This window comes from Phasianus colchicus, chromosome Z (assembly GCF_987193195.1).
Source record: "Phasianus colchicus chromosome Z, bPhaCol1.hap1.1, whole genome shotgun sequence".
In the NCBI taxonomy this organism is placed as follows: Eukaryota; Metazoa; Chordata; class Aves; order Galliformes; family Phasianidae; genus Phasianus; species Phasianus colchicus.
In genome coordinates this window covers 82,668,405-82,695,832 of record NC_143476.1, presented here as the reverse complement: position 1 = coordinate 82,695,832, position 27,428 = coordinate 82,668,405, and the positions used below count along the sequence as shown (strand labels likewise).

General features: G+C 45.9%; 1 protein-coding gene across 1 annotated transcript; it reads right to left on the bottom strand.

The window, feature by feature from the left end:
• Positions 1-1,270: 1,270 nt before the first annotated feature.
• LOC116239686 (myosin-IIIa-like) lies at positions 1,271-27,381 on the bottom strand. Its single transcript, XM_031609844.2, has 30 exons — positions 27,239-27,381; positions 26,870-26,935; positions 26,657-26,787; positions 22,328-22,430; positions 21,144-21,246; positions 20,556-20,712; positions 20,122-20,224; positions 19,797-19,925; positions 18,676-18,784; positions 17,356-17,472; positions 16,865-16,965; positions 16,349-16,435; positions 16,112-16,177; positions 15,684-15,797; positions 15,047-15,158; positions 13,039-13,085; positions 12,679-12,741; positions 12,274-12,393; positions 11,301-11,386; positions 11,011-11,058; positions 9,458-9,505; positions 9,202-9,293; positions 8,424-8,555; positions 7,754-7,878; positions 6,936-7,135; positions 4,868-4,957; positions 4,065-4,230; positions 3,492-3,800; positions 3,128-3,210; positions 1,271-1,998 (listed from the first exon to the last, which is right to left on the bottom strand). The coding sequence occupies exons 1-29, from the start codon at positions 27,359-27,361 to the stop codon at positions 3,166-3,168; spliced, it is 3,192 nt and encodes a 1,063-aa protein (XP_031465704.2). The 5' UTR covers positions 27,362-27,381; the 3' UTR covers positions 1,271-1,998; positions 3,128-3,165.
• Positions 27,382-27,428: the final 47 nt, after the last annotated feature.

Genomic DNA, 27,428 nt, shown 5'->3' with positions numbered 1-27,428 from the left:
AAGGCTGCCCAGAAAACGCCCCTGGGCTTAGTCAGGAAGATCTGCAAACAGCAGCCTTGGACTGCCTGGACTGGTTCTGTCCTGAACAACCTCAAAGCAGCTGCCAAAACCCAGCATGAGGAAGAGAAAAGGTGTGTTAATGCTGCAAGGCAGTGCTGGGAAGAGCCAGGACATCAGGCTGAAAGAACCACGGCTTCCATATGCTCCCAGCAGCGCTCCCTTGTGACCACTGCACCATAGAGCTTATATCTGCTGAGAGCACAGGGAAGGGAGGAAAAAAAGCCTTGCAGTTAAAGGCAGAGCCACTAGAACCCCTGCAACACATGAACAAGTTTCTCTGGCTGCAGGTTGAGCCTGTGTAGCAAGGATGAGGCAGCACTCATGACCCAGCGAGGCTGCACCAGGCTATGCACTTCGGATATCCTCTTGTGCACAGGGATCTGCAGGGTGCTCTTGCCTGAGGGACACACAGAGAGGTGAAGTGACATGGAGGGAGATTATTGTAGGCAGTTTGGCACCAGCATTCCTGGTCAACCAGCCTTTGTCTTCTCCCACTTTGCTTGTTCAGAAGTAATCTGCAGTGATAACACAGTCAAGCTTCTTAACCCCACTGTCCCTTCTTTAAACCACAGACCTGAGCAGTGCATGGCACAAGGGAGAAAGTAAACATCCATGGTAGCTTTCCCTAACGCAGCTCCATGGGCTGTATTTTTTGCCAGGTCACTCCAGCGACTGTGGGTAGCAACCAGCTTGCTTATTAAGACTGCTTATCCTAACAAAAAAACAACACTGCACAACTCCATTCCCCGGTGAGCTGGCAGCTGCATTGCTGTAGGCTAGATCAGTGCAGGACAGTCCTGCTCTAGAAATGCCAGGGCTCTGGCAGGCAAGCTGAAGCGAAGGTTTGTCTGAGGAGCTGCAGGTATGCCACCTGGCACAGATTCAAGTGACAATGTTATAGCTGTCACCTACCTCAGTGTCCCAGAAGAGGCAATGCAGAGCCTTTGGTAGGACCCTGCCACTAGCACACGAGAAGAAAACTCCCTGGTGCCAGCATTTAGAAGTAGCCCTGTATCTCAGCTACCATCCATGTCCTCAAGCAGGCATGGATAGGTTGACTCTGAGCAACTCAGAGGTGAAGCCCTGCTGCCAATTACTCTCCTACTGAGAAGATCCTGTATCTACCATTCACAGGAGCTGTTAGCTGTTCTTCCTTTGCAGTTCATGGTGAAACTGACTGTAGGTAACAGGCACAAAAAAAACACAGAGCTTTTTGTAAGAACATTATGAGATTTTTTTAAAAGGTAGAAAACAATAACAAGTAGCATTTCCCTACATTTTCCCAAGCTCTTTCCCCTCAGTGTAAAGAAGCATATTCTGCTGCCCAAACTCACAATGCTTCCCATGCTTGCAGATGAACAAGAAGAGCTCACTCAAGCTCTGGTGGAGGGATGGGAGGCAGCAAGCCAGGATGACACTGGGCAGGAAATTCCATGTGCACATAGATCTTGTCTTGTGTCAGTTCATGTTCAAATACTGCTGCATTCAACAAAATGGACACAGCACTTTCATTCCTTACCACTCAAACCCAGCTTCCCTTAGCACCCAGGGCAGCAGATACATAGAACCATAAAAGAAAACAGAGAAAACAGAGAAAACCTGAACAGGTAGGAAATCAGTAGAGGTAGCTGTGAGTGAACACATTATTGCAATATCCAGTTTGTAACTGTTAACGGGTGAGGGGGCCATCAGGCACTGCAGAGTGTGACTGTTCCCATCTTATCCCCTTTGCCAGGATGGTCCATGTACTGCAGTCTCAGCCACTGAGACCATCCAAGTGTTGAAGAACATTCACTTCTGCAGGAGTCCTGTCCAAAGGTAAAGTCCCAGCTGAGTGCAGCAAAAAATGTGTAATAAAAAAGGCTGCTGTATGTCTGCATGTATTCACCCAGCAACGCCCAGAAACACTGGAAGAGGATATGGCTGAGCCACTCTGACCTGCAAAAAGTCAGAAACACAACTCAGTGGAGGACACAGGGACATCCCAATCCAACATGCTTGCAATCATCTATGCATCTGTGTAGTTTCCTGCTTTCTACTTCATCTCAGGCCCTTCTGGGTACATTTATACTCATGTAAAGGAATGAAGCAATTGAGTCAAATGCTTCAGGGATAGGCCTTTCTCAGGCACCAAGAGAAAGACTAGATCAATCCCAGCTAAAAATCTTTGCTGTGACCAGCTCATGAATTTCTGTGAGCTGAACAACACAGGAAGCTCTGGCAAACCTGTGCAGGGCTGAGTCCCACAATGTGTCTGTAGCCAACAGCACTCGTTTGACCTCTTTCACGCTGATCTGTTACAAATCTCCGTTTCTTCAGAAGTGTATAATAACGCAAAGGCTGCTTCCTCTGGGCTTCAGCAAATAAATGGGGCAGGAGCAGAGCCCACTGGCAGCAAGAGAGTGCTGAGCATCCATTCCATGCTCCAGAAAAATTAACACATAACCAGCTGTCAGAAGGACCTTCCTGGACCTCTTTCATATACTCTTTTAACTTGCTCAGTTTATCAGAGTTTCAGTAACCAGCTGTGTCTACAGCTGTGGAAACCTCCTTTAAAACCTTTGCTTAAAGTCTTTTTTCATGTTCTCAGCCTTCCCTTTGGTTCACTGCCTCTGCTACCCCCAGGGCTCTCCATCCAGCATCTGCTTCTGATACGTGCCTCCCTCCACAACATTAAGCCATTGTAGCTGATTACTGCAGTGTGCAGATATGCTTTCTGATAGTACCCCATCCAGCCCCAAGCCTTTTGACTGCAGCCTCTATCAAACTGTGGGCTCCCTCCAGCAGCTTTGTTATTGTACTGAAAGCACACCATGTACCAGAGGTGCTGGGAGCCCAAACTGATTCTGATTGTTCCCATTTTTCCTGGTCTCCCTCTACCATTGGTTTCTGCAGCTCTGGAACAAAAGCTAGCAGTTGCCCTGTTTTTCCTGTTCTGCTTTTACATGGTTGGTGGCCAGGAGATGCTCTAAGTGGATTCTGTAGGACGGGAAAGAGCCCCTTAGCTCTCCATTTCTTGGGGAAGCTGCAGATGCTGTCTGTCCTTCTGTGCGTAGTCTTGTCTTACCTTGTCCCCTGGGCTGTACATCCTCAACATGGAAGGCTTTACTGCAGCTCTGTACAGGAGCCATTCAAGGAAGCAGAAGAGGACTGTAGAAAGAAGAAGAGACAGTGTTAGGGGAACATGAAGTGGGTTGCTGGCTGCATCTTAGCCTCTTGGTTGTGGTCATCTCTTTGGGCATGTCAATGAGCCAGGCTCTCCCTCAGCCTACCACTTTCAATGAACACAATCTTTATCTCAAGACCACTGAATAAAACTTGTGATCCAGGAGCACTATTTGTGGAAGCCTCCTCTTTCCTGCCACCAGACAGGTCAGCTTCACATGTCCCACAGTAGCTGTATGTGCTGGAGCTATGATACCCTTGCTCACCTTCTGGATTTCTTGCATTGCCATGCGTATGGAAGAATGAAGGCGAGGAAAAGCCCGCTGGTTGTCTCCCTCCTTGCTTGACTTTTGCTTTTTTCTGCCTTTGTCCAGACTCTGTTGCTCTTGGTAATTCTTTGTCCTCCTGAACCACAGGGGTCTGAGAATCGTAGCTGCTTCTGCCTGCAGAGTGGACTTGCCAGTGGAAGGTCCTGGAGGACAGGACTGCTCCTTGGGAAGGCTCTCCTCTGTGCTTGTGGAGTGTGTCAGCGTGAGGCACTCCAGGTCTTCATAATCCAGACTCTCACTGCTTTTCTGAGGGAAAGAAGAGTGGATTCAGCAGTGGCTTGCACATGTTACATGCAGCCCCAGCAGCACAGCTGTGATGAGAACTCATCAATGAACAGCTGTGATCAGCTTGAGGCAGGGGGTATCATCCATCCACGGAAGAGGCCAAGCTGTCTGGCTAAAACTGATACCTCCAGTAGGATCTCAGAGCAGAGACAGTGCAGCACTGACTTTCTTAGCTCAGTGCACAGTTCATGCCCCTTTTTGCTGCTGGAGATCCTCACCACTCACCTGCCCACAGGGAACAGTCAGTATCTCCATGAAGGGCTGGATGCCCACATTCTGGTGGTACCGAACCAGTTCAGTGAGTGAGGTATGGGCCCGGTCTTCCCCCAGGATCACATAGCGTGCATTGGGCTGCATCTCTATCATGTAGTGCCTGCAGCGGCCTTCACCTCTGGGAAGACAGACAGACAGGCAGAAATAGACATGGCATGGGGCCACAATCTCTAAGACTCAGTCATCATTGTCTGCACTTGTCTTTAGAGCCTAGGTGTGATCAGAAGCTACAGTAACAAGTACTGCAAAGATGCAGGAGACACTCTATGCAGGACTGTCACACACTGTGCTATCATTTGCTGGAAGAGCAGCAATTTTCCCAAAGTCAGTGATGGGCTGAGAACCCATCACTGCAGCAGCATCCAAACCCCAGCAGACTGTACTGCTCATTGCCCACACTGCAACTCCACACTATCTCTTGCCTGAGGCTGTATTACCATCATGACCTTGCAACATATTCTGACTGCTTCTCTCTGGCCCTCCTCTAGTCTCCTGTGCTCCAGTCACTGTTTCTTTTAACCAGTTTTCCCTCTCACCCAAAGCAGGATCTGCACCCTGCATGCTTTGGAGCAGCAACAGTGCACCCACAGATTCTGGCAAAAGACAGACTAAAAGCCTCCTGTCTGCTACTCCAGACAGAGGCACCCACAACAGGAGATACTGAGCACCATGCTAAGCAGATTCTTCTCCATAGAATGCTAACTCCTCTATCCGTGAATAGCTCCTTCATATTCCTTCTCTGCAAGGTTTGTTACCTGTACGTCAGGGTGTAGCCTGGTCGGCTCTGGCTGATCCGAACAAGGAAGCAACCCAAAGGCTTGTCAATCAGCAAGTTTTCAGCTTCCCTAAAGCAGGAAAGAATTTTTCAGCAGAAAGTGTGCAGCTGCCTCTGTGCAGAGATTCCCAGTCTATCTAATTTGCTACCATTGTAGTGTTCCTCGTCCACAGGGCAGCCAGCATCTGCCCAAGAGTTCCCGGCTAGAGGTTTCAAAACTCTGGCTTGCTGGTTCAGGCATACAGTAGCACACTCAGGAGATGGAGCATTCTCAGACAAAGCCTTTCCAAGCAGTGCTGCTCCAAACCTGATCCAGCAGCCTGCTGAGTGCAATAGCAACAACATCCTAGCACAGAGCATATAACAAAGCATTGCTGAGGTGGGGAGGTTTGAGGGTTGATGGAAGAAGTCATGCGTTAGTGGTGCCCAGCACAAGGTAAACTCAGTGCCTTGGAAAAATACCAAGTGGGATTACAGCACTGGCTCTCTACTTCCTGCTGGAAAGAAGTCTTCTCCCTCTCTGCCCAAAGGACAAAGCACTACTTTGTGCTTGCTCTAGGTTAAAGGTGACTGTAAATCACCAATGCAATTTGAGACTGCTCTGATTGCTGTTACATGTTATACTACTGCACAGAGAGACTTAAATCCAGCACCATGAAGCATCAGTTAGTAAGAATTTAAAACCAGTTAGTAAGAATTTAAATCCTTCCCTGTTTTTGGGAAGGATTTGCAGGCAAAGAACCTGCTATGTCTTCCATTGTGAAGTATGTCGCTAGCCTATAGTTGAACTCTGACAATTTAGTCTCCCATGTGCTAATTGTTTTCATGCATTCTTGACTCTGTGGACAAAAGCAATTACACAGACAGGAGCCTTTTTAATTATCTATTGAAAAAAGGGCAGATACTAAAGAGTTGTCAGCTACTGCCAGTGTTCTTTACTCAGCTAAAATGCTATGCGATATCTCTGAATAATGTTCACACTGACAGGCCAACAAAATCCAGCAACTTGTGATCTAATAAAGCTGCAAGACTCCTTTGGTTGTAAGAGAAAAAATTTACAAACAGAAAAAAGATGACAAAAGTGCCCAAATAACAGGCCCATATGCCACCAGAACCATCACTGAAGTTTCCCTAAATAAGGGACATTTGCAGTTGGTAAGAATCCAATACCACAGAATTTGCACCCACAGAAAACTAGCTAGAAACTCTGACATCTACCTTTCTAGCTCCACAGACTTGCTCCTATCTCATCACTGCTGTAATTAGCATTTCTCTGGTTGTCACAATGCCTGGAAAGCAATAGTGCTTGGCTTGGCCAAGATAGTAACATGCGAGTTCTCAGTAGCAGAATTTCAGGCGTTTAAATAAGGGTTTTCTCAAAAAAAGTGAGGATTTGCAGTCATCTCTTCTCCAAGAAGGTAGGCGGACATGGATGTGTCTCTCAGCCTAAAGGTACGTAAAAATTTCAACTACACTGCACTTCCTTAGATGACAGAAAGTATCAATAAAATGCCGTTTATTTCCATACCTAGAGGCTCTGGTGCCTCTTGCCACCAGGTATTCACCAAAATCCCTCTTAACACTTTTAAAAATAATGAATACTAAATTCTGTATTCTTCTGTAATTTCACCTAAACTGAGAGGTATGAGGTCATAATGAGTTAGACCAAAAGTCCACCTTCATTCAATATCATGTCTATGCAAATAGTCTAGAACATGACAAACGTGTATTTCCTCAAGAACTTTACCAGACTCCGTTTCCTGCACTTGATCAGTGTTTAGGAACTCAGTTTATTTCCTATGAGTTCCCGCAGTCCTTCCTTAGAGCCATGTAAAGTTTCACCAGTTGCATCCTTTCATAAGGAACTTCACACTTCCTTTTGATGGTCTGAAGTTCACAGTCCAAAAGTGAAAGGTTTTGTATGCCGTTCCCATTCCTTATGGAAGCATATCCAGGGCAATCCAACCTATGCCTTCTTCCTAAGGAAAGAGCAGCTTCTACCTGCCTGCCACAGACCAAACTGTGATCAGAGTGTCCAGCATACTCACCTTCGGCTGATCATCCCATGCAGCCAGCTTGGAAAAGCCCCATCATCCTGCATGACTTTCTGGGCTTGCGTCTCTCTGAACCAGCGGAGAGTTGCTCCTCTCTTGAGTTGTTTAATTTTTGCCTCTTCTCCTGTCTGTTCCTCTGTCCCCATAACAGGGCGAGGTCCAGAAAGGTGCAGGAAGTTATCAAAAGGAGTGAACTGAAAATGAGAAGGGGAAAGCAGCAATGAAAGCAAGATCAGAGGCAGGGACACTCTGAAGCAATCACTATGGTAGATCCCATTCTTAAGTGGCTTAAGAAAAGATCAGTCACAAATTACCAGATACTGCTCTCAGTTCCTCACAGGTCACAGAATCAGATAATCAGGTTGTAAGGGACCTCTAGAGATCATCTATTCCATCCCCCTGCTAAAGTAGGTTCCCTAGAGTACACTGCACAGAAAAGTGTTCACAGGTACTGAATTTTTTCAGAGAAGGGAACTCCACAACCTCTCTGGGCAGCCTGTTTCAGTGCTTTGTCACCCTCACAGCAAAGAGGATTTTTCTCATGTCTGTGTGGAACTTTCTGTGCTCCAGTTTGTACCTATTACTCTTTGCTTTGTCACTGGGTACCATTGAAAAGATCCTGGTGCCAACCACTTGACTCATATCCTTATTCCCGCCCTCACCATGCTTTTTAACTAATGACACTAGAAAAGGACTTTAACTTCTGATAACTAGCAAGACAACATTCTTCTGGTAGAACAGGCGTGTGCGGAAGTTGGAAGCAGCAGGGAACCAGCACACCTGGATAAAAGACCCCCAAGCAGAGCCAATACCTCTGTTAGCTTGCTGCGTGGCCGTGGCACGGGTGGCTGCGATAGCATATCAGGTGCAGTCTGAGGACGGGGACAAGGCAGAGGGCGTCTCTTCCGTGGCACAGGGACTGGGAGGGAGATTCGTTCTGCAAATAGGGAAGAAGTAGATGAAATCTACAATACAAGATCTTGAAATCAATTCCCCCCAGGTACGCTGTCACACTTGGAGGAGAGGAAAGACTTTGTCTTTTCAGCACAGACAACAAATGTTAGGAAGAGAGAGAATCAAGAACAAAATTTTGTGAAGCTCAATCCTTTCCCATCTCTCCTCAGCCAAGGAGTCTGGGAAGGGGCAAAAAGAGGCAAAGAGCCTCATAATCAATGTCATCTCCCACTCTGCATGCCATTAGGAAGCCTACATCCAGGCGTACAGCCACGATCAAAGTTCTTCTGTACAGAGTGGAAGGGAAGGACACAGCTTGGCTTTCCTCCCAACATAGCTAGGCTATGACCTTTACCATGCAAACTCAGCTCCACAGAAGGTCTCATTTTCAAGAGGCAGAAATGTCAGCACCTTTCTCCCCACCGCATCAGCCCCACAAGAGCCAAAGACAGGCCATCATTACTTGGAGCTTACAACAAGCTTACAAGTTGGCCATGCAGGTGGCAGTGGGAGGGGGAAGAGACTCACTCTGGGCCTCTGCTTCCACTGCCAGTTGTTGACATCTTTCTCTTTCTGCCTCCTCCTGTTGCCGCTGCGCCTGAGCTCTCAGCTCAGCCACCAGACTCAGATAGTTTTTCCTGCATCGGAATCTCCTGAAAACTGTTCAAAGAAGAGTGGCGGTTAGGAAAAAAAAACAGTGATAATCATGCTTCTGCCACTCCCTAGCACACTTGGAAATATTCCTTCACCCAGCACAAAATCCTCAACACTTGAAGTACAGAAACAAAGAGCAGTGTGGGCTCTTTGCTGTAAATACTCAAAGCCATATGAAAATTGTCTTGTAAGCAGCCAGATCGCAGACTTAAAAAAAAAAAGAAAAAAAAAAAAAAGTTACAAATCTAAGCTCTCATCTCTAATGCCAAGGTGCAAGATGCCAAAAAACAGTCACACAGAACAGCCACTTTTAACTATCTCTTTACTTGGTACCCTTCAAGCACTGCTCAATAAAAGCAAAGCTCTTCTATTCAGGAGACAGGATTTCCTTGGTAAAATCATGAGATTCACCAGAAGAGTTAGAGACATCGCATTACATTGCCTACTTTACCAGGTACTAAAGAACACCAATTGAAAGAAGCACCCTTCTCATTCTGCTATGGACACTACCCACCTACATCTTCCTGAGAGACAAGAACAGGGAACAGCATGTGACAGGTGACAGTCAGACTGGATCACTGACTAGACAAAAATTTTTCCTTGCTCTGATATGAAACCACAGTTGAGGGGACTGTCCTGTTCCAGTGCTCACCTTTCTGTATAACAACTGCTGCCCTTTCCAGTTGCTCCACATACTTTGCCAGCTGATCCTGGTGCCAGTATTTAAAGAAAAGTCTTGACTTTCTGTGAGGTTGGAAAGAGAAAAAAGTACAGAAATACACTGTTTGTTTAAGCTTGTATTCAATCATCCTTTGACAGCCTACAGCCATAAAGTTATCCCTGAAGGCAACCATATGATGTCTCTGCAGTTCAGGACTGCACTGCCAGCAAGAATGATTCACACCTACCCGCATATCCAGCCTGTCAGGTCTGTACTTTGCAGTATCTCCAAGCAGCTGAAAGAGGAAAAGAAAGTGAAAAAAAATCATTTTCTGCGCATAGTAAACGCTAGGGGGCCTGTGTTTTTAGCCCATCAAAGGGGAGGAAAGTGCCTCGATGTTTCTGCACTGCATTCTCCGTTCCCTGCCACTTGATCACACTAACTGCCTATCGATCTGTAGAACTCCTTGGGTATAGCTAGAAGGTTCCATTCAGGAACATCAGAGCAGCGCTCGGAAACAGACTTTGTTCTGCTTTCTCAGAGGCAATTCTGCAGAACCTGTCTTATTCTCAGAACTATTCTTCCTCATTTCATTTCCATGTAATTTCAAAGTACTGAAGTTACAGGCTCAGCAAGGCAAGACTTCCTAGAGAAAGTCTATTTTTAATTTCAATTTCATTTTGCAAGCTTTTGTGATAAAACTTGAGTTATGCAGAAAGATTCCACATAATACTCCAGCTCTGTCAAGCAGTCTGCTTCCTCTGCCTGCAAACCTAGGCTGTGAAACTGCAGTGATAGTTTTTCAAGTGTCCTGCACAACAAAACAGAAATAGTTATCCTGTGATTTCAGCCAACTTCTGCTAGGCTACATTCAAGATAACAAGGAACTACATTCAAGGTAATTTTTTCGTAATTGCATCCTATGATTTTTGTATCTGAAAACACATTGTGCTGCCTGACTTTCTACCATCATCTCCATCTTGTTCATAAGATTCCTCCTGATTCTCACTTGGGTTTGCAGTTCTTAGCAATTTAGTATCATCAGTAACTCCAAGACATCTTTGTGAGGGCTGGAGAGGTTGCTGCCAGGAAAGAACTTTACCAGAACAACATTCAAATCCTTTTCTTAAGAGACAAAAAAAAAATCAGTTGGGTGTCTTACATGCTTCATTGTCATTATCACAGTTAACTGTGGCAGAAAGGGAGTAGAACAGTGAAGGACAGGAGGTGTGAAGTGCTGCCCTATGAGCAGGGATTAAAAACCAAACAGGATAAGACTGTGCAGCTGAGGGACATTTACATTTGGAAGGAACAGACAGATTTCTGAAGTGCTGTATGTTGTGCCAATACACATATAAAAATTCTTGGGCCAGATGTAATGTTTTTAGCCTGGGAGATATCTAAGTGCTAGCTGCTTAGTCAGCATTGCCTTTATATTCTTCCCCTTGTGAGACAATAAAAAAAAATATAGAAAGGCAACTGGCAACTGTGCTGAGTCTTATCATACTGAGTTCAAGGGACACCCCTGGCCAATACTGTAACTCTCTACTTTGAGCCCATTAGCCAGTCCTCCTTCTTCAGCACTTTAACACTGAATTGAATTTCTACAGAGTAATTGAAGAAATATTCCATTCATCACTGTACCAAACTTTTAAACATTAACTGTTTTTGTCTAGGAATTTGTGTTCCCCATCACCACAAAAATGCACCCTCACTTTGTTGCCTCTAGTCAGTTTGCTATTCTTCCCTGAGAACCAGTCTCTGTAGAACAAACTGGATAACACATAACAAAGTTCTTACCTTCCTTTCGTCAAGGAAACATCTGGTTTAACTAGAAGAATTCCATATCTGTGAAAAACAAATGAATTCAGCAAGATAAGAGCCACATCCTTGATGTGCTGAGCTGATCCATGTCAAGCCCACAGCAAACAATAACAAATCAGTCTTTCCCACTAGGGTTCCCACAGCAAACAACCCCATGGTCTCAGGTATGCAAACTTTACAGAAATTTTACTCCCCGTCTATTTCTGTTTACCAGTGTTGTTTCCTTAACAGTATCTAACTAGGAACATTCAGAGGCTTTAAGATACCTTTCAGCAAATTCCTCAAACGATGGTCTCCAAGAGAAACCATCTCTTCGGATCCGGATAGTCTCCAGGAGTCCATTGTACCGGAGCTGGAGCAGCACCACAAAGACAGGATTAGAGAAACAAACATACAAAGGCCAGAACAGTCATTTGGACATGAGTTTGTCCCTCTGCTGCCCAAACCTCTCTAGGTTAAAAAAAAAAAAAAAAAAAAAGTTTCTGAAAGTATTTCCTTGATTAAAGTCTGAATTCACCACATCCTGAAACTCTGGCGATTAACCACCTCTAGTTGAAAGCTGGAAACCACAACATCCGAATGACTTCACCTGCCAGCCATGGGCACTACTTGCTTGTCCTTCATAGGATAGCCTTCCACTTACAAACCTGTACAAAGCCGTATTCTGATGCACAGATCCACTTCCCTCTTTATCCTGTTTTTTCTTACATATCTATATATGATACAGGCCACAAAGTGTTCTGAACTTTTCTAACCATTTTCAATATTCTTTAAGGGCCTGGATATCAGACCTGACACAATATCCAGAGACACCTGTATTAGCACATATCAGCTCCTATCAAAGCCATCCCATCTTGGCTCCTGTTCAGAGCTGCCCTGGAGAGGTACTGCCTGTACCAGTCCCCACATCGGAGATGTGAAGACAAATGCTAGTACCTGACAAGCAGCTCTCATTACATTCATGAATATGAAATGAATATGAAATGGGGGAGAACTAAGACTGTAAAACCTGGACATAGCAATCTGTGTCACAATAACACTTCGAATACCCAGAACCTCTACGTGCATAGGTGTGCCCACGCTTAATCCTGCAAGGGAAGAGTCAGACCAGCAAGCTTCCAATGAGCTCCACTACTTTTCAGAAGGGTCTGAACCTTAAATCCATTCCTTCCCTGCCTTAGATTCACTTCCAGTTGAGACTTGGCAGAAGTACCTACAAAGAAAACTGCTTTTCTTTACCTGCTGCAGCAACATCTGGCTGTCCACAACACCTGGCTGCTTCTGGCTGTTGGGCTTTATACAACGCACGAAATGTGGGTTGGCAGAATACATCCTCTCCATGAGCACCATCAGGGAATGCTGGTTAGAGCAGAGAAAGATCAGTAGCCCAGCATACCAAAGCACTGCCAGAATTCTGAGTACAATACCCTGCAGCTGAGAGCTGCCTTCCTTCCCATGCCACTAAGTCAGACTCCTGAAACAGCAACAGGCTTCAGCAACAGCCAGACCACTATTACAAGCTGTGCCCGGCATCCAAAAAAAACCCCCTTCTACAAGTGGATACTTTAGCCAGTGACTGGCAAGCTCTCAAGTAAATAATGCAGCATATATCTCAAAGGGCAGTGCAGGGCATCAATACTTTACCCGGAACTGAGCTCCAGCAGACTGCTTTCGTGTGCTGTTGAACTTGTCTGCTCCTGGTACAATCTGAAACCAAACCCAAACAAAAGGATCATCACTAGAAGGAGTCGTTGATTGCTACTCTCTGCCAGAAAGCAGTTGAAGAGAAAGATTTCAGGGGTGGGAAGGTAAAAGAAACACTGCAATAGAGGCAAGCAGAAAATTGTGTACAAAACAGGGAAATTCTTGCAATAAGATTGCTGTCTGCTCCTATTATCAGCCAGTTGCTGCCTGCTCTTATTTTTAACCATTTTTTCAAATAGTAAACATCAGGTACCTATGTCATAATTTATCAACTGCCACATGGGCCTCAAAGCATGATACCTTGGTTTTCATATGAGGCATGAGTGTCCCCGTTCTGGAGATAGTGGCTGGAAGAACAGAGACAAGAGTTAATTTTGTATCTAGCTTTGCTCACAGTCAACCATTCCAAAACATTCAAAGCTTACTTCAAGCACAAACTTCCCCACGCATACTTAATCACAGACACTACTTTAGGTTTCAGCATTTGGAAATACAAGGAAAGAGCTAAAGATTGAGGGAAGAAAATGCAAGTATATTAAGCATATAATCCAAGCAACATTATCTTCTGTCATGAAAAAGACAAGACAGCTGGGTTACTGAGCAACATTAAGTGAACTTCAAAATAAAGATCATCCAGAGTAGGCACTAACAATGTAGAAAAAAGTACAGGTAGAAAGTGGAAAGCTCACCAATGCACAATCAATGTGGGAGATTACACAAAGCAAAGTAACTCAAAATTAATTCAGTGATAAGATGAAAAATTCAGGGAAGCTGAATTTTCTGAAGGATCAAATGACAGTCTGGAGTACTGTTAATGCCATGGTGTCATGTTAATCACAGAATGAATGAGATCGGGAAGGTCCGCAGCAGGTCAACTTGTCCAACACCTCTGTTCCGCAGTGCCACCTAGAGCCCGCTGGTGGGAACTACACAACCGGAGAACAGGAATGCACTGAGCAGATTCTCTCTGATGTTTATCAGTTATCAGAAAGAGCAGAGACTAGACTATGTATCTTCAGTAACAGTGTGTAGTAAAGGTGCCAACGGAGAAATATACTCATGAAAGGTAGTCATCTCCAACAAGTGAAAATGTGGAGCTGTTGGAGTAGTGCACAGGAGAGCCACAAAGATGCTCACAGGGCTTGAGCACCAATCCTATGCAGAAAGGCTGGTGGAGCTGGGAGCATTCAGCCTGGAGAAGGCTCCAGGGAGACCTCACTGCAACGCTCCCATACTTGAAGGGAGCTAATAAAGAGGAGGTGATTTTTTACATGTTCTAATACTGATAGGGCAAGCAGGAAATGGTTTTAAACTACAAGAGAGGAGATTTAATTTAGACTTAAGGAGAGTATCTTCACTCAGAGGGCAGTGAGGTGCTGACACTGCTGCCCAGAGAGCTGTGGTGTCCCATCCCTGGAGGTGCTCAAGGCTGGGTTGGAATGGGGCAATGGGCAGCCAGTGGGTGGGGACAATCAGCCCATGGCAGGGGTGGAACTGTGTGGGCTTTAAACTCCCTTCCAACTTAAGTCATTCATTGATTCTAAGAAACATGAGCAGAACTCCAAAACACAGTGCAGAATAGATATGGAATTCTTGGATTTACAAGTAACTGCTGAAAGTGGCTTGGACTTAACAAGGATATAAAACAGAGAGAGCCCAAAGGAAAGCTGCAAAGGTGGAGAGGGTTTGGAGGGCAAGGTGTGTGCAGGGCAGCTGAGAGCCCTGGGAGTGCTGGGCCCAGAGCAAAGGAGCTGAGGGGAGCTGATGCTGCAGCTCCTCAGAGGGAGCAGAGGGCAGTGCTGAGCTCTGCTGTGTGTGACAGCGACAGGGCCCGAGGGAACGGCATGGAGCTGTGCCAGGGGAGGGCTGGGGGTTGGGGAAAGGCTCTGCACCAGAGGGCAGTGGGTATGGAACAGCCTGAAGGAGCTCTAGGGGCATTTGGACAACACTTTGAAGCAAAATATAGCAAACAAACAAGACCTGGATCCCTGAAGAAAGCAGGGTCTGCTGTAACTAGTGTATTTAAGGATGGTTAGGCTTGTGGTCAGAACTATGCACAGGCAGTGTTTTCCCAATTCCACAGGAGGAACAGCTCTGACTGATATTCCTGCTACCTTGTACATGTACCATGGGGAACAGAACAGTTCAGGCAGCACTGTATATCCCAGCAGCCCCCCAGGCTGCAGGCTTCCCAGAGGCTGTCAAGTTGGAAAAATGTCTGTAGTACACATGCCTTATCCACACCCTTAGCTTTTGCTGGGGAGGCCCCAGTTCATGTGGGGTGCCCCAACGTAACAGAGGGACTTGCCAGTGAACAGGAGGCTGAGCAAGGGGGTGACACTGTTGATGAAGAGCCCACGGACATTGGCTGGCAACGTGTCTCTGTTTTTCTCTAGAAAGCCACCAGCAGTGTATTGTACCTAGGAGAAAAGGCAGAAAATCACAAAGTGCTCACAAGATTGCTGTGAAAGTCATCTTCACAGCCTGACAGGAACAACTATAAATCTGAATGTACAGTGTCTTGGAAGGTGAATTCTATAAATGCATGGTGTTTACAATAAAATTGTCACTGCAGTACTCTGGATCTCAATAGGTAAAGGCAAAGCCATCATCAGACTCCCTTCTGGGGCTGTGGATACAGGACTTTAATTTTATAAGGGACTATTTTAAGATCAGTGCATCAAAAGGCGGCTGATCAGTGTGACAGATTCCTCTAATACCACATGCTTCCCAGAGGATGTCCCACATTCTTCAGAGGTCCTTTTTCTACACCTTCCAATGAGCTCCCAGGAAGTTCTAGGAGACAGCTCCCAAGGAACACAACATTTCTGTTATATAACTGTCAAAACATAGATGCCTTAACTTCAAAGCCTTATTTGTCAAGCAACACATTTTCCCTCTCCTTCAAACATTACAACAACATTCTTTCAGCAAACAGTACGTACCTTCCCAGCATAGTGAATGATGCTGAAGCCCAAAACACGTCCTCGGCCTGGCTGGAAGTATACATTACCTTTAAAACTGCTGTTTAGTTTATCCACAAAAGTCTTATCAGTTGCCTACAAGAAAGCAGATTTTATAATCAAATTACAGGGCTGCAACAGAGACATGATCAGAGCACATGGAAGGAAAGCATAGTATTGGAAGTGGCCTTGACTGTGCAACAGCTTTATGCTGTATCCCCTGACACTCCACAGAGATCCCAATATAGTCGGTCTGTCTGTGATTTGTCTGTCCTGCCTCATCAGCCACATGAGGACTCCTGTGTTCATCCTGCTCTTTATAGTCACACATCAACATAACAGTTTTCTTTGCAGCCTACAGATTTATTGCTACTTCCCCCACATCATTCTCCCTGTCCTGTATCCCACACCTGAGGGAATGCACTCTGTTCATCCAGAAGAGACAGCAGCCCAAGTGGCTTGGCCAGGAGCAGATTCTGTAAGGAAAGTAGAAACATTACATGTATCCAAAGCAGAACAGAGTACCTACTCTCATTTGTACCACTCTTAAGCAGCTTCTTCCCAATGCATCTCCTCCCAGTGATGGGAAGAGCAACACTGCTCCCTTCGCTAAATGGAGCAACTCTCTTCTTTCAACTCTCACTCACCAGAACAGGTTCATTATTGCTGAAGGTGATAGTTTCCCAGGGCAGTTCTTCTGCCCTATAGGCATCCTGCTCCATCTGGAAAATGTGCTGAGACACAGAAAACAGAGGTTTAACTCCCCATCAAACTTAGTTTGTAGATAGCTTTGAAAATCTCTCTGACCCTGAGCTAAGGGCACAGGCATGACTCTCTTACAGCATCACTAAAAATGAAACTACTGTTCTGCGTGCTCTGCTATAGCTTGTGAGTAGCTGCTGCTGCAGCACAGAGCAGGAACACTTCTCAGAGTATAAGTGTTTCTACTCTGCCAACTCAGGTCATTGCTTAACCCTTATACTTTCACTGATGGCACTTTTGCCACGGCAGTGAAAGTTGCCACTTTTTACCTTGCTTTGCCCATCACCTTTTTTGTCCTTCCAGTCAACAGATTTATTTTCCAATGAGTTCTTCACATTCTAGGTAGCTCAGTGCTCTATTTTCCCTGCCACACAAGGTGAGATAATCCACAATGGACTTACACGGTTGAAGAAGTGCTGAAGCTGCTCATTGGCCAAATTTATGCAGAGCTGTTCAAAACGATTCACTGCAAAGTTTTCAAACCCAAAAATATCCAAGATACCTAAAACAAATGAGCACAACAGAGCCTGCAGATCTCACCACACAACTGAATATCCCATTACACTCCTATTACGGCACATTAGCCCCTGGCCAAGTAGCTAGTGACACCCCTCCCATAACTTCTCTTGAAAGATCAATTCAGAAGATCAATCCACTCCAATCTCCTGCTCCTCTGCAGAGTCAGCATGTCCTAGAACTTCAGCCTCATATTTGATTCAGATCAGCTAATTGCCAGCACTTTCTGCAGCCATACAGATTTAATGCTGCTCACTAGTCTCTCCAGCGTGATTGTGTCTCTTATGCAACCTCCATGAAATTGTGCCTTTCCTTTGTCATGACTGAGGGACGTGCACTTGAGATCAGATGAAGGAGCAATGCAGGCAGAACTCACCTATCTCTCTCAGCTCTACTTCAGGATCCACATTCTCAGCCAACAGCTCATTGATCTTGCAAACAATCCAGCCAAATACTCGGCCATATGCCACCTTGGCAATGGAGTCCCGAGCATCTGCACAGAGAGAACAAGTGATGCACCCAAGGGCTCAGAAGAAGGTAGAGACCATAGCACCAAAGTTGTCTCAATATATTCCCTTCTAGCTACAATGTCCTGGGTTCTAAAAACTACTTTAAAGATCAATATTAGGTGGCTGTCTGATCATCCCTGCCCTCTGCAAGCTCCTGCTGTCCATCAGTTGAGAGCTCATACAGAGCTCTTCCATTCAAAAGTTTTCACTATCTTTCTACAAGACCAAATATGGCATACTAGGGTTTTTTTCTGAGATTATCCAAAATGGAAACAAAACTTAACTTTCAAAAAAGTCCCTCCACTTTTTAGAATATCCAGACTTGATTTCTTCTGTGCCAGTTAACTGAGTACAGTCCTGCTAAATGACCCGGAAGCTCCATCTTGTTCTTAGAGAATCAAATGGTTCTGCAGCAAACAATTGAACTTCTTTTTAATCCAACAGCTAACACCAAAAATAGAGTGTGCAAGAGGAGGATGCTATGGATGAAAAATTTGCTGACCGTCTCAACACGTACCTACTGATTAGAGATGTTTACGCTATTATCTAGATATAAGCAAGAGAAGATATTTGAGAAGCAGAACTAAATAATTCTGTGTCCAGTTTTGCCTTTCCAACTTGTTTTAAGCAATAATCTGAAGTGCTGGCATTTAGTGTTGTTTTTAAAAAAACATCTTTTATTTCAACTGAATCTTGTTGTGAAGATTATTTTCTTCTTAATTTTTTTTTTACTGAAAAAGAAAAAAACACATTGCACTTATCACACTTCCCTTCATTTGACTTCCTCTCTGATATTGTGCTGTCTTACTGATTCTCTCTAATATGTCTCCAACAACTTTCTAAAGGTCAGCACACTGCCAGAACTGTGCAGCAGTAGCCTCTTCCTCTTTTGTACAAACACCTACATTTATCTTCTAGTCTAGATTTGAGGGAGAAAGTAATGATAATTCCTTGGTCTCTCATTTAATCTCTGCAGTCTCTTGGAGGTCAAACAAAACCAGCATTCACAATCCCAGGTGTTAGTAAGAGACCAAGCAGATAAGCTTGCCTCTGTGCAAGCAGAAGAAGGAAGTGGCACAGACAGACATTCTTGTTCCTAAGAAGTTGCACATGTGCAGGGACACCCATCAAACAACTCTGGGTCAGTCTTTCAAGCCAGCACATCTGCAATTCATTATGTTTCTTACCTTCTGCCTGCTGCTGTGTGTGAAAACGCTGAATCTGCTCTCCCCGGGTCACTGACATTGTGCAAACGAGGCATTTCAACAATTCATCCTCTTGCACTCCGAACTGACCCTGGGAAAGGGAAAACAGATGAGGAGGCAATAACAAATCCTTGTTCTATATGTGAGGATTGTATCTATATCATTACAGACCAGTGTAAGGGGATGCATCTTGCATAACCAGAGTCAGATACATGCTCTGAGATGTGTATTATCTTATGCAGTGTGCAAGACCATTTTCTGAATACTTTCCATTTGGATCTCCCAGTGGTGCCACCTGTCACCTTGTTTGGGTGCCACATCAGTCCCAGCTGAATGATTTAATGACTTAAGGAATAGCATCACACCAGGGTGACTGTGCACAGAGATCAGTCATGTGAACCCACAAGAAAACAGGAAACAAAGGGAACTCAGATGCAGTTGAACTAAGTAATTACTTTAACAGGAATTCCCCCTTCTGTAGGCATAAACTAAGGAGCAGATTTTAAAAACAAAGACAGAAAGAAGTTGGCTGCTGAACAGATGTATGTGGTTAATTCAGGTATGCTGTAGGAGTAACACAGATGAAGAGATGAAACACAAAACCAAGGGTGCTGGAATTTCTAACAGATCAAAATAAAAAGACATGGAGAAAGGAAAAACATGCTTCATTTTTCTGTACTGTGCTGTTAGTAAAGCACTACAACCCATCCATCTCATATACTAGAGACCAGATAGCCCTCGGGAATGTATGCTTTTTAATCTGATAATTTCATGTAAAAATAGTAGAAAATTTAATTCAAGATTATCAACAAAAGTGACTGCAGTTAAAGTGTTATCCTTGGACAGGATTTACATAGATACACAAAGCCAGTCTTCAGTTACCACATATCCAAATTTCTCGAAGGTGTCACACTTAGTGAAACACAGAATTTGATTTTAAAACATTTGCATTATATGAAGTCAACAAGGCAGGTGTAATATCTCCAGATGCAAGACACTAGTCCTAGACAAACAAGAAAGAGAACCTGGGAATCGTTTCTTTGGGTATCAATGGCAGTGAACACAAGGGCAATCACAGGACATACTGGAAAACTGTGACTCACCGCTGCAGCTTTCAGCCACCCCTGTGAGCTTTCACTCACTTTTAGAGACCCATCACTCTCCTGAGGCTCAAAGGTCACATTGCCCAGTGACAACACACCAGCCAGGATTGCCTGCATATCCACTTGTTCCTAAAACACACATGAGGGGTGACTGAAAATCTATTAGTATGTAAAATACAAAACGTGGAGACTCCAGAAGGAGAAAAGGTGAAGGAAAGGCATGGGCAGCCTGTGCAAAAAGGTTCTACACAAAGCGTAACAAATTCAAGTATTTTGGAAGCGAGATGGAAAATTCAGGTATAAACAAAGCAATTCCAGAACTGACCTGCTCTTGGAAGCCCACCATGTCAAGGGCATTACACACCTCCTGGTATTTCTGCTTCCAGTGCTGAGCTACATCCTCTGTACCAAACCATTTGCTTATGTACCTGAGAAAGTATACAAAAATCATAACACAATCAGTGCAGCAATTCAGTTCTACTCCAAATGAAAAAAGCAGATCAGCAATTGGTTGAGATTCAAAAGAAATAAAAATCTTTTCTAAGGTAATGCAACACAGAAGAGATCCAGATCTACCGGCTTTCATGACGATTTGTAAGATCTCTTCATTTACACCCATTCAGACTCCACTTCAGCTTCCATTAGTTTATTTACCTGTACCAGGCTCCACCCCCACTGGCAGAACTGTAGGCTCCATTTCACTACTTCCCCCTTCGCCCCCCATCATGAAGACGAAATTAAGATCTGACTTTGAAGTACCTGTAGAGTGAAGGATCCAATAATCCATACATCTCCTTTTGCTCTAAAGACAGTCCAGCAAACATGTAGTAGAAGATATGAAAATTCCTCTCGCCAGTATCTTGTTGCACCACTCGTGACTTCTCCAACAGATACTCACTCAGCTTGGCACCTCGCACTGCACACAAGAAGGTGACAAGGTTATTTTGCACATGGAGACATGAAGCTGACTGACCTGCCCCACATCTCTGCACTACTGACAGAAGCATGGAGTTGCCTGAAACAAGTCTTGCATACAACTTCTCCAGGCTGCCAACACCTTGGAAAGGGGCTCCTCCATGTTTCCCACGTTCTCAAAGACATCTGCTCACCTCTTTTAATCACAACAGAGTCATCAGACACCACTGAGCATTGCTGATATCTCCCCTGCATCATCACCCCAGTATTCATCCCATACTCTCACATAATTCAAACCCAGGTCTCATCTCAAAGCTGTGGCTGCTACGGCATTTTCTTTACACACCTTTCCACAAAGAATCAAGTAACAAAATTTTACCCTCCTTAAGTTCCGGCTACTCAGTCCACTCCCTCAGTTGCCATTGACTTTACCTGTATTATTCTGGAAACGCAGCTGTATGTATTTTCCAAAGCGACTACTGTTGTCATTCATCACAGTCTGGGCATTGCCAAAAGCTTCAAGCAATGGGTTCACCTACAAGAAGTATACAGATAGAAAATGCATTCTTCAGATTAAGCGATCCAATCCAACTTGTTTGGAAAAGGTTAGCTTTACAATTTGCTGTTTAACATTCTGATGGAACAAGAAACACTGCATGAACACTCAAAAATTTGTATTTTATCATATTCTGAGAAAAAAAAAGTCTGCAAGAGGCAAACATGACAAAGTCTAAGCAGAAATTACTGAAAATAATCACAAAAAGTGATTGACTATCAACTCATTTGTTAAAAGATAATGTTGGTATAACAGACTTCCCCAGTAATCTGGTCTGGTACCACTGGTCTGCTAACCAACAACAAGCAAATACACATGATACTCATTAAATGTGAGCACGATAAAATACCTAATGGCATCTGTAGACAACATAAGGATCAGAACAGTGAATTATGAAGAAACTGAAAGAACAATCAGGCCAGCTTGGGTCTGATTTCACCACAGATGTCTGAAACAGACTTTAAAATGGAGCAGTCCAAGAACTCATTCCAGTTAATCTATCAGCTGGAAGGCTAGGATATGATTTGCTCAAAATAAAACTCCCCTAGGAGCAAGTCAAGACCAAACAGCCATGTTTCAAAAATCAGCTAGCAGAAGTTTTGAAAATAGTAAAGATGAAGTCACTGAGTTAGCAAGTATGTGCCTGACAGTAAGTATAACTAGCCAATAAAAGGTTACTGAAGGCTGTGTAGATTCTCCATCCCTGACTTTCATTAAATCAAGATTTTATTTCTCTAATAAAAATATTGTTCCATCTCAAACAGGAAATGATTCAGAAAATAAACCCCTACTCCCTTGTTACAGACATCATGCTAAACAATCACAGTAGTTCTGTCCCATTCGGGAACCAAACCATCACACTCCCAGCAAATCTACCAACCCTTCTAACTTGTGGTCAGCTATTTCATCATCCTTCCCACTATTTTCCTAAAATGTGCCTTAATGTTTTGCTCCTCAGCTCAGTGGCGATGATTCACCAGAAGGTTCTCTTAGCTTAGTGCTAGCTGCCTCACAACAATGCTACTTCTGCATCTACAAGCAAGACCCCACCAGCACCTACCTGAAGGATCTGCTGCTCCAGCTGCGAGTTGCCTTTGCATAGGTTCATTATGTGCTGCAGCAGTAGCTTCGTACTCTCTGTTTTCCCTGCACCGCTCTCTCCACTGCAAAGAAAAAGAGAGGAAATTCCAGTTGCCATAAAGTACAATTGCTCTGACCCTCATGTCTTAGTGTCCTATTGCTTGAGGATGCAATCCAGCAGTTTCACACCTTTTTCAGCTTTACACAGTGGGTTCCACAATGTACTGATCCCCGCCCAGAGGAATTTTTCCCCATCCACCAGGAAGTACAGACATACTTCATGCTGTCATTACTGGATGGGACACATAGAAGAGTTCATTTGATCTGCTTCTTAACAAAATAATACTTAACAATCCCCTTCACCAACTGATGTTGGTGAATCACCTGATTCACCAACTCCCTCATATATGCTGGGCTCAACAGATTCTTGTTCCTACAGACATTTGCCCCATCTCACATCCAGAAGTGAGCAATTGATCTTGTGATACTACTGCAATCTCAAATCTCAGGCTCTTCACATGCTTCAGCTGGTTGATAATGCTGGCATACAGCTGCAGAGCTGCCGTCACACCTACAACAGCAATGCTGCACGTCATTTTGGCATCGCATAGACTCAGCACTCCACCTCCAAGTCAAATAAGTAGCACTCAGAAAGCACAGTTTCCCGATCTATGGGAGAGGGAATGCCCAGTCAAGGACACATTGCCTCATCGACCAACAGCATCACATTGGCACACAACTTCAGCAACTGCATAGTAAAATAAAAATGCAGGAAACGATGCAGGTATATACGAGGGCAGGTCTCTGTTTACACATCTGACCTTTGAGCATCAGGTGTGGCTTTGCTGCTTCGCAACTTCCAGTAACTCCATGCTTGCACCTGTCACAGGCTGCTAAATACCTCAAGCTCTAAGATGAATACCTGATCTCAAGCATGTATCGAGCCATCGTCACCTGAATATGGGCAACCAAAACAAGACCATATGCTATCCAGCATTCCTGCCACTCAGATAAGATGAGCTTTGGTTTTCATAGAATACTTTGGGTTGGAAGGAACCTTGAAGATCACCTAGTTCCAACCCCCTACAATAGGCAGAGACACCTCTTGTTGGACCAGGTTGCTCACAGCCCCATCCTGCCTGGCTTTGAATGCCTCCATGGAGGAGACATCCACAACCTCTGCACCGGTTCCAGTGTCTCATCACCCTCACCATAAAGAATTTCTTCCTAATATCTAGTCTAAATCCACCCTCCTCCAGTTTAAAGCCATTTCCCCTTATCCTGTTGCTACATGTCCTTTTCAAAAGCCCCTCCCCAGCTTTCTTGTAAGGCCCTTTCAGGTACTGGAAGGCTGCTATAAGGTCTCCCCGGAGCCCTCTCTTCTCCAGGCCATACAGCCCCAGCTCTCTCAGTCTGTCCCATAGTGGAAGTGCTCCAGCCCACTGACCATCTTTGTGGCCCTCCTCTGGACCTGCTCCAACAACTCCACGTCCCGTCTGTGTTGGGGGCTACACAACTGGACACAGTTCTTGGAGACTTCCTTCCTTCACAGAAGCACTATCAATCAGTACTCCCCCAGTTCAAGCTCACTCCTACATTCTTAAACAAGAGCAACAGCTCTGCCAAGTCCTGCAAGCTCACTCTCCAGCTGTGGGTGTGTAACTGCCCCAGGCTGTGAAAAAAAGCAAAGTCATCTCCAGGAGACCCACGTGCTGTTCCACAGCATACTGAGGCTGTGACTAATGCCAGCCAATCTCAGCCAGTGGAATCTGCAGCTCAAGAAAACTTGATTGCAATGAACTTTTGTCGCCGGGAGGCAGCTGCTGTGTTCAACATCAGTTATAACCTCTGAAATAAGTCATCCAGATCTCCCAGAATAAGTTGAAGCGACCAAAACGAGAACAGAAAGGGCAGGAAGGCAATACGTGTATCCTAGAGAAAAGTACACGGGTTCATACCTTGCTAGAAGTGGGCATCTGCAATGCAGAAGCAACACAAGCACAAGGAACAGTAGAACATAGTGCATCACTACACTGTTCTGATAAGCTCTGGTGTAACAGGAGTGACATCAACCTCCACACCCACAGCTTTGCTCAAACCAGGTAATTTTGCTACTGAATTTTTTACCACTTGCAGATAGTAAAACCATGAACTTCCTGTTACAACATCACACTTAACAGGATTGCAAGGTGCATGACAGTTGCTCGAGCTGTCATTTCTGAGACCGCAAACCACTCTCAGAAAATAACAAGACCACTGCCTTACTGGGAAACACCTACAGGTCTTTCATTTTGTCTTCTACCTCCTTAGAAAATCCTGTGACTTTTCTCAAATCCTATGAACTCTACCAGCAGCACCTTTCCCACAGCTTCCCACACCTTTTCCACACTTCAAGGTGAAATGAGCAGGGCCGGAACCTGAAGTCTGTTTTCCAAGTCCCAACGGCAAAACCCAGTAATGATTCAGTAAGTCATTTCCCTACAACATAGCTTGAAATTGATCAGAATGCTCACATAAAGAAGGAAATACTAAATTAAGCAGCTGGCAATTAACATTTCAACACAAAAGACATTTAAAGCCTCTACAATCACCAGAGGAGAAAGTTATCCGGTGATTAAAGGCTTTTTTTGCTAGTTGATGGTGCCAGAGACTTTCTCTGATAGTTGATGCTAGGTGCTGCCCTGAAGACGAGAAACAGTAATGACATTATAGAGGGAAGTGCTCATGATAGTGGAACAGTCTTGTGATACAAGAACTCATTTCTCTCCTAGTCTATAGAACTTCTCACAACAACACAGAATCGTTTCAGTTGGATAGGACCCTTAAAGGTCACCTGGCTCAACTCCCCTGCAGTGAACAGGGATGCCCACAGCTCCATCAGGGGCTCAGAGCACCTCCGTTTGACCTTGGGTGTCTCCGCAGATGGGGCATCCACCACCTCTCTGGACAACCTGTGCCAGTGCCTCATCACCCTGAATGTAAAAATCTTCCTTATATCCAATATAAATCTCCCCTCTTTCAGTTTGAAGCCATTTCTCCTTGTCTTATCACCCTCCTTTCTGTAGCCCCCCTTTAGATACAGACAGGCCGCCCTCAGGCCTCCCCCAGCCTTCTGTTCTCCAGGCTGCACAGCCCCAGCTCTCTCAGCCCGTCCTCGCAGGGAGCTGCTCCATCCCTGACCATTTGTGTGGCCCTCCTCCGGACGCTCTCCAACAGGCCCCCGTCTCTCCTGTGCTGAGCACTCCAGCTGTGGACGCAGTGCTCCAGGTGAGGTGTCACAGCGCAGAGCAGAGGGGCAGGATCCCCTCCCTCGCCCTGCTGGCCGCGCTGCTTTGGATGCAGCTCAGGATGTGCTTTGATTTTAAGATTTTTCCTGACTAGGTTCTCTTACAGCAAAGAAGCTCTTTCTCTTCCCTTTCCTCTTTGGTTACATAGGGAAATGATAGAATCATAGAATGGTTTAAGTTGAAAGTGAACTTCAGGGTCAGCCAGTTCCCTTCCCCCTGTGGTGGGCTGGTTGACCCCATCAGCTCAGGTGCCAGGGCCCCATCCATGTCAGCCTGGAGCACCCCATCTCTCCTATGAAGACAGGCTGAGAGAGCTGAGCCTGCTCAGTCTGGAAAAGAAAAGTCACTGGGGAGACCTCATTTCAGCCTTCCAAAATTTAAAGGGATATTATAGGCAGGAGACAAATCAGCTTTTTACATGGGTAAATAAGCAAGACAACGTGGAGAAATGGCTTTAAACTAAAGGAAGAGAGATTTAGATTAGATGTCAGGGGGAAGTTTTTCAGTGAAATGACAGTGAGAGAGCTGTGGTACCCATCCCTGGAGGTGCTCAAAGCCATGCTGGAAGGGGCCTTGGGCAGCCTGGTCTGCTGTTTGATGTAATGGATGACAGCCCTGCCTGTGGCAGAGGGGTGCAGCTTGATGATATCCGAGGTCCCTTCCAACACAAGTCACTTTATGATTGCATGATTTATAAGATTCAATACACAGATTACAGCGGAAGATATTTTGCCAAAGAAAAGCAATGTGCAGAGCAGGTTAACCTTTCCAGCACTACAACCCAACAGCAGCAACCCTTTTAGACTTCACACAGTTGCACTACCAGCAAAGGCTGGCAAGTGGCCGCATGAAACCCAACCTCTTCCACAACACTCTCTCTTCACCATCCGTCTGCTTATCTGGCTGGAAAGCAGCAAGAGACGTGCAGCCAACGAAGCTGGGTTTGGACCCACCAGAAGCGTGGATACGTGAAGGTCTGACGGGGAGAACGCCGTGCCCTCGAGGCCGTGCCCGCTCCTCACCTGATGACGATGCACTGGCTCTGCGGCTGGGCGCCGCGGCGACCCAGCATGGCTTGGTAAGCACGGTCGGCCACGGCGAAGATGTGCGGAGGCAGCGCGCCCTTCTCATGGCAGCGGTACTGCTCGGAGACCTGCAGGGTGAGACGGCCTTTGAGGACGGGCTGGGGGACGCGGCACCGGCTGCTGCTCGGGCTGCCCGAGCGTGGCACTCACCTCTCTCCCGTAGAGCTGCAGGGGCTGGAAGGGGTTCACGGCGATGAGGATGTCCCCCACGTCGGTCTGGAGGCAGGGAGGGGAGGGCAGGGAGGGGAGAGCGGTGAGGGGAGAGCGGCGAGGGGAGAGCCGGGAGGGGAGAGCGGCGAGGGGAGAGCCGGGAGGGGAGAGCGGCGAGGGGAGAGCCGGGAGGGGAGAGCGGCGAGGGGAGAGCCGGGAGGGGAGAGCGGCGAGGGGAGAGCCGGGAGGGGAGAGCGGCGAGGGGAGAGCCGGGAGGGGAGAGCGGCGAGGGGAGAGCCGGGAGGGGAGAGCGGCGAGGGGAGAGCCGGGAGGGGAGAGGGGGGAGCCGAGCCCCGCGCCCGCACTCACGTAGACCTGCTGCCGCAGGAAGCGGTCCCGCAGCGCGCCCAGCAGCGACGCCTCGTCCAGCTCCGCCAGTGCCGCCAGGTCCCCGGCCGCCCCGACCCCGCGCCGCTTCCCCGACGGCCCCATGCCGCCCGCTCCCGGCCCGGCTCGCCGCCCGGCCCGGCTCGCCGCAGCCCCGCCCCGGGACCGCCCG